Below are 7,304 nucleotides of genomic sequence, written 5' to 3' on the forward strand. Positions count from 1 at the left end.
CAGAACCCTCAAACTCCCAGGCCTCTGGTAGAGGACCCGAGCTTGAGGATGACACATACCACCCCACGAGGGGTGAGAAAACAGTTTATATATATATATATATATATATATATATATATATATATATATATATATATGTATGTGTGTGTGTGTGTGAGTGTGTAAAATATGTGTAAAATATGCATCTGCTAAGACTTGTATAGCAAGATATTCCACTAGCTTCATGGAGTACAGTGTCTTACTTGATGACCATGCTGTGGTGGGTGCTGTCTGGTTCTCCACTGGGATTGGCTGATGTGATAGCAAGTGGTCCAGTCATGTCACATAAGTGGCAGGTTACCGTATGATCAGGGACACGGATCATGATGCTGTCCCTGGTACCAACACGGTCATAAGCTGCTCCCACTCCTAAAAAATCCAAATTATTTCTCATTATTTGTCTGTGATAACATTATGAACATTTTCTTTTTCATGCAACTTTGAAATGTTCTTATTCTGACTAAATCTTTTTTTTAAAAGCCAGGAAATTAATGAATAAATTTGTTAGAGATGTTACCAAGCTGGAAAAGCCAGTCTCCTTTGCTGACGATGCAGCTGATGCCTCCAGGATAAACATTCCTCATGAACTCCCACAGCAGAGGACTGAAAGGAGGCTTGGCTGCCACCAGCTGCTCTACACTGGAAATGCAAATGCATATAGGCTTCTCTGCTGGTCGGTCCTGGAGAAAGGTCATGTTATAATTATACCACAATAGACAGAGACTTCAAAAATGTATATTATCAGTACACTTTTTTTACCTTAATGTTGTAGATTTTCTCTATTGCCTGGGGATTCTTGCAGGAGGCAGCCAGAGCATACACAGTGTCTGTGGGAATACCGCACACTCCTCCCTCGTCCAGAAGCCCAGCTATTCTTAACAGGCCGCTGGTGTGGCGAGAGCTGGCCACTGGACAGGGTGTCTCCTGATCTAATTCTGATTTATTTTTTTCCTAAAAGCAGAAGTAATACAATGCATGTACTGAATGATTTATGTATTCAGGATCAAAAAGTCATTGGAGTATTTACCTTAAAAATGGGAGGTCCCATTGGCAACACTCTTGTTGAGAAAATGCAGTTGATCAACGAAGCCAAAGTTCCATATATGCATATGAGAGACACCAGTGCAAGCATAGCAACTGTGGGGGGAAATAGTATCAATATGTGTACATTGTAAGGCAAAGCTAATAAAGATTCATTAGGATAATAAAACAACTTTCAACTTACTTTCAAGCTCATACGGCAGTTTGTGCAGAGTGGAGAGAAGGAAGCAAACAAGAACCACCTCCATGAGTGTAGTTAGAAACAGAAGAACCAAGTTTCTGTAAGCAGCTGGAAAAGTTAACAAAAGATTATCAAACTAGTCAAAAGAAAACAATGCATAAACATCTAAAATTGAAAATAATTTGATAAAACTTACCAATCAATATCAAGAAAGCATTAATAACCAGGAAGGCGATGGCTCCTGCTGTAAAACCATAATCTGCCTCAGTGGAGAACTGAAGCTGGTTACCTGGAGAGAAAAATAACTTGAGATGAGATTCCTTGTTAAACAGCATCAAATGTTGTCATGCTTGTTATATAAATGCAATAACATACCTGCAAATCTAAACCATGTCCATGTTGCCCAGACAACCATGTAGATTGAGGAGATGACCGATCCAAAGCGGCCACCTCCTGTCACTTGCAACCTGCTGACATAGGCCTGGATGATGGCTCCAGATATCAGGACCCAGGGGATGGTCAGGTGCAGGAGGGAAGGGTTCAAACTCATCTTTCTTGAATGAAGAGCTGACAGAGCTGCAACCCCGTTTAAAAGATAGAACAGAGCATCTGAGGTCTGATCAGTTTGTGACAGCACATCCTGATCTCCATGTTTGGATCTACATCCTAAAGCAGTTTTCAATTTCTCAGAGGACACTGGTTGAGGTCCTACAGGTATGAGAGACTTTTCTGCAATGGTGTTGATGAGACGGGTGAAGGTCCCATAGATAGAGACTGCAGTGAAGAGAGAACAAGCTACACCAAAGAAGATGTAGTAACCCTGCAGTGGGATCTGAGGGATTGTAGAGATGGTGAGAAGGACAAAGAACAAGTTATGGATCAGTTCCAGGACATCCATGTTCAGGCTCCCCACACAGAGCACCAAGGCTGCCGCCACAAAGAACCAGTCTCCTACCATTGCTTCCCTGCCAGAGACAACTTTACTCTCCTCCACTATTAGAACAGACACAACAAACTCATCCCAAGCTTTGATCAGCCAATATGTGGCATGGAACCCAAACTTTGTGGTGTGGTAGCAATCTTGGCGCAGATGGGCGTAGTAGCTGGAGAACAGCTGGGCAACTGAGATGATTGAGACCCATGCAACCCCTAAGCCAAATGATTTCATGTACCCAAAGCTGTAGAAAGCAAAGATGAATGGAGCAATGGAGTCACAGAAGTAACCTAGAGCCATTGGTTCTGCATATTTTGTGTTTTTCTTTTTCTCTTGACCTCCACTCTGGGCTTTTCCTGTGTTGGGGGTCCCTAGTAGAAGAACATTAAAGAGAGGGGTCCCAAAACCTTTCAGGGCTAGACGCTGAGTCAGACCTTTGATGAGAAGAGCAGCTGAACCATAGATGGCAAACATCAAAATGAGTAACTCCAGAACCCCAGAGACTATCAGAGCCCAGGAGTCTGCTGCCAGAGCTACTGCTTCAAAGATCAAAGTCCCTGTGATGGCTCCAAAAACAAAAGGCATGATGTAGTTGACTGTGGCAGAGCAAAATGCAAGAAGAAATGAGAGCAGGATGTAGGGAACTAGCCCAGCAATGGCTGACTCTTCTATGGACAGACATAAGTAGCACTGCCTGGAATCATTGAGAGACATGTTGCTCATCATGTTGAGGGATGAATTGCTCAGCATCTGATCTGTTGTTGATGTCATATTTGGATTTTCAGACAAGGCACCATAGTAGATTCTGGTTGCACCATAACTGCCCCAAAGAGCAGCATAGCCAATGAAAGCAGTACCGCTCAGATGGTCGTATTTACGGAAGGAGAGCAGTCCAGCCACCAACTGGCAAACCCCACCAATCAGGATGAGATGTACACCTGGAAAATGGTTGCAGAATTGGGTAAGCTACCTTCTTGGTTCTTTTAACTATGCTTTCTCTTATCAATTATCACCTAATTTTACCTGCAAGAATGTTCTCTACTCCGACTGGAGCTTTGCCATTGTGAGCTGTATGGAAGTTCTGTAGTAGTACAAGGAATGCACTGATCCCATTTGACAGCATGCCTAAAACTCCTGGTTCCCCATAGAAACTGGCAGGAAATCCATCTGATCCTGCCATGATGCTTTTTTCTTTTCTGATTGAGTACATCAAAAATAATACATAAATATTTTCTCTGTTTATAAGTATCCACATTGATCATACAAACAACATTGTGTTTCATTGATTCAGCTTTATACCTTTGCATTAAGGATTAACAATTTTCACTATGATCAAAAATATATTGCTTTTATTCGTATTTCCACACACTCAGTATAGATTTATGTTTTATTTTCTTTGAAGAACAGTGATTGGTTGATTAATATAGTGCCTGTTTAATTCTAAAATCACTTAATTTTAATGAATACCTTCCACAAAATATTTGCTAAAAAAAAGACAGCTGAAAAAACTTAATAGTAAAATGTTATGTTAAATGTAAGTTTACAGGTCGTGGTACTTTTTGTTACTCATAGCTGTTCCAAACAACCTTACATTAATTACTCTTAGTCAAAAAAGATAATATACATGTCACATTAACAGATGAATGGTCTGTGCTTTTCTAATCAGTGGTGTTAATATAGAATCACATAAGCCTTTGAATCTATTGATCAAAGTATGTTTTCATGTTTCATACCAAAGAGAAAAGTTGTTACAAACAGCATCACATAAAGAAACAAAGCCTTACTTGGTTAGGATGCTTCTAGATGAAATGCTCTTCTCTTCTTATGCAGAGATGCAGGGTTGGCCCATTTAAGACTCTGCTGAAGTAGGAGGAGTTCCAAACATACGTCTTTAGCTGATTAACATCATACTGACAATGAAATTACTGTCCATCAATGGATGTTTTAAGGATAAATGACACAGAGAACTGGAAATTCCCACCCCCTTCCTTGTTCTTAGGTAAGTTTTGGTACCTGGGCTATATAAGGTGTCACTCACATCATTCTGACACTCAGCTAAGAGTGTAGAAAAAAGAGTACTAAGGGGACTTAGGTTTTTCAAGAAAGGTTAGAACGCAATATAAAAAAAGAAACGCAGAGGGCATCATGTTCAAGCTGCAGGTATAAAAAAATATTTACTTAATTTATGAATACACTTAAATGTTTGCTATTATAGCTGTTTTAAAAAAAATTTAAACAAGCTTTTAAACAGACTTTTTCTATTTAGGCAGAAACTGGCTAGACAGTAGTACAGGTGTAGAAATGTTTGTTACTATAATTCCATTGTCTTCCAAGGCAATTACTTCACTTCACCTGTGTCTGGCGGTAGTCAGAAACTATTCAGATAAGCTTTTCACTTATGTAACAAATGTTGCGTAAAATAATTTGAATATTTTTCTCTTTCACTTCCTCAGAAAACAATCAGACCGATTCAAGCTGCAGGTAGAGTCTACAGCTCTGCTGTGAAAGGTGGGATTTTATTTTTTATTTTTTGCTCTGTATAATAGCAGCTTAGAATATATTGAACATTTTTCATAAATAAATGTTTTTGTATAATTGTACATTCTAAATGTTTGTTTATTTAAGGGTGCAAAATAAAATATTCTACTTTTGATAGAGGTTGTGAACTTTGTTTATGACATCTTAATTAACTATGAGAAAGTAGATACATTTATTTGTGTTATATTTCCTCTCAGCAGTGTTGAGAAGCCCAGCTCCTGAGGAGACAGTCACTGCAAGCTTTGGGAAATTTATCAGTGAGGTTAAATCTGAGCACCTGTCCCCTGTGGTTCTTCACCGCAGTAAAAGGATGGTGCTGGACAGCATTGGTGTGGGTCTCATTGGTAGCACTACTGAGGTGTTTGAAATGGCTCTACAGCACTGCAAGGTGAGACAAAGATATAATATTGACTTTCTAAAATGTTTTTCTTTGTCCTCAAACATGAGCTTTTTAATTTACTGCTTTAGTTACGTAATTTGCATATTATTTTTGTCTATGCGATGACCAGGTTTTCTGAGCTGTGAAGTGTGACTTGAAACAAACCCCTGCACCTTAATTAAAAAAAATTTTTACATATATTCAGATATTTTAGTTCTGATATTTTCTTTTGGTATTGTTGTTATTTTGTTCTTTTTGTTTTGTTTTTTATTTTTGTTTCTTTTTTAAGGTGAATACTAAATGTTAAAGTTTTATACAGATACCATTGCAAATTATGGTTCACTGTCTTTTCCTTTAACTTTAGGACATGTATGGCCCTGATCACATCAGCTCAGTGTATGGACGCAGAGGCACAAGGCTCTCCCCAATATTGGCAGCTTTTGTCAATGGAGTTGCGGTGGGTGTGGTTATGACATACTATTTTTGCAAATATTTGACAATATTTGTAAAAAATAAATTAATAAATAAATCAGACAAAAAGCATTGCAAGCTCAAACAGTAAAATGTAGAAGTTTTTATTTTTTAACCTTTGGTAAAGGTGTCTAACATTACAGGTTTTGATCCTGTATGACTAAATCTACAAGGAAAAAAATAAATACCCAAAATGTATCACTAAGAACTACTTTATTTATTAATTACTAAGTAAATGAGAAAAGAAATAAAATAAATAAATCAGTACGACCTATTCATCTGTAATATTTTTCAGGTTGATTTATAGCTGTCTTTATTCTTGCAGACTCACTCCATGGACTTTGACGATACCTGGCATCCAGCAACTCATCCATCAGGAGCCGTCCTTCCTGCTGTGTTAGCTCTCAGTGACATGATGCCAGCCAGCAGGAAACCCAGCGGCCTGGACTTCTTACTGGCATTTAATGTTGGCATTGAGATCCAGGGCCGCCTGATGAGGTTCTCCAACGAGGCCTGCAATATTCCTAAAAGGTCAGTTCCTCAAAAGATGGATGGATTAGAATGTGGTCTTCAATTTGTTTATAGCTAAATTGAATAATATGTACAATTTTGTACAACATGTATGATTTTTCCTGACATTGTTGATTAAGCTAAAGTGTGTAAGGCCTTTCATAACCGTATAGTGTTTTTCCACCCTACAGCACAAAAATGCAAGACTATTTTTCTTACTAATGTGTTTGAGTTGTGTTTGTCTCTGGACTGTGCTCCTTTTGGCTCACTTGGCTAACTACCGCTATTTTTGTTTAGACTGCTTCTTCTTGCAGCGTTTAAAGCTGACCCAGGGTTCAGACAGGACAGCACTGTCAGAGAATTATGCACACAGTTCCATAAAGTTAAAGTCTGATTACATACCGTAGAAAATACATTACTACCAGAGAAAATTGATCATAGAGGCTTGCCTTTTGAGAATATTAGGCTTATATTTTTCATTGCATCTTCATGTTTTTATTTTCTCTTTACTCTAAAACTAGAAATATTGGGCACAAATAATTATGAGATGCCACTAGAATTTAAAATAGTTATATTGTTTATGCACTTGATATTTAGATGTTTATTTGTCTTTTGTCAGGTTTCATCCTCCCACTGTGGTTGGTCCTATGGGAAGTGCAGCAGCCTGTGCTCGCCTCTTGTCTCTGGATCCCTCTCAATGCAGTCATGCTTTGGCTATAGCTGCTTCTCTGGCTGGAGCCCCGATGGCTAATGCTGCCACTCAGTCTAAACCCCTTCACATTGGTAACGCCTCACGTCTTGGACTTGAAGCTGCCCTCTTGGCCTCTAGAGGCCTAGAGGCCAGTCCTCTGGTCCTGGATGCTGTTGCAGGCGTGGCAGGCTTTAATGCTTTTTATGAAGATTATGTGCCACAATCTTTAGATTCCCCCAATGATGGCCATGCATTCCTGTTAGAGGAGCAGGACATGGGCTTCAAGCGCTTTCCTGCTCATCTAGGGATGCACTGGGTGGCAGATGCTGCAGCTTCTGTCCATAAGCTTCTTGTTGGAGTTGGTCCTGGAAAGTTCTGGTCAGATCAGGTCCAGGACATCTTGCTTAGAGTCCCTCGGTCTAAATACATCAACAGGCCTTTTCCTGAGTCAGAGCATGAGGCCCGTCACTCCTTCCAGTTTAATGCCTGCTCTGCTCTCCTGGATGGTGAGGTGACCGTG

The 7,304-nt window shown here is 39.4% G+C and overlaps 2 protein-coding genes across 2 annotated transcripts in view; one reads left to right on the forward strand and one right to left on the reverse strand.

Moving 5' to 3' along the window:
- Positions 1–4,004, reverse strand: part of LOC107089033 — a 5,400-nt gene extending 1,396 nt beyond the window's left edge. The window contains exons 1-9 of the mRNA XM_015381551.1: positions 3,980–4,004; positions 3,219–3,391; positions 1,637–3,133; positions 1,458–1,550; positions 1,265–1,369; positions 1,067–1,176; positions 799–990; positions 557–719; positions 243–408 (exon numbers count right to left, since the gene is read on the reverse strand). Coding sequence (XP_015237037.1) covers positions 243–408; positions 557–719; positions 799–990; positions 1,067–1,176; positions 1,265–1,369; positions 1,458–1,550; positions 1,637–3,133; positions 3,219–3,375 — 2,483 coding nt within the window. The 5' untranslated portion in view covers positions 3,376–3,391; positions 3,980–4,004. The remainder of the gene's footprint in view (positions 1–242; positions 409–556; positions 720–798; positions 991–1,066; positions 1,177–1,264; positions 1,370–1,457; positions 1,551–1,636; positions 3,134–3,218; positions 3,392–3,979) is intronic.
- A 254-nt stretch (positions 4,005–4,258) lies between these two features.
- LOC107089037 (cis-aconitate decarboxylase-like) lies at positions 4,259–7,304 on the forward strand (the record flags this gene model as incomplete). The annotated part of the gene is made up of 6 exons (XM_015381556.1): positions 4,259–4,355; positions 4,649–4,703; positions 4,934–5,121; positions 5,477–5,569; positions 5,909–6,114; positions 6,713–7,304. Coding segments are annotated over exons 1-6 (1,149 nt in total), but the record flags the coding sequence as incomplete, so codon positions are not given.

The sequence above is a fragment of the Cyprinodon variegatus genome, unplaced genomic scaffold (genome assembly GCF_000732505.1).
Source record: "Cyprinodon variegatus isolate N-32 unplaced genomic scaffold, C_variegatus-1.0 Scaffold236, whole genome shotgun sequence".
NCBI lineage: Eukaryota > Metazoa > Chordata > Actinopteri > Cyprinodontiformes > Cyprinodontidae > Cyprinodon > Cyprinodon variegatus.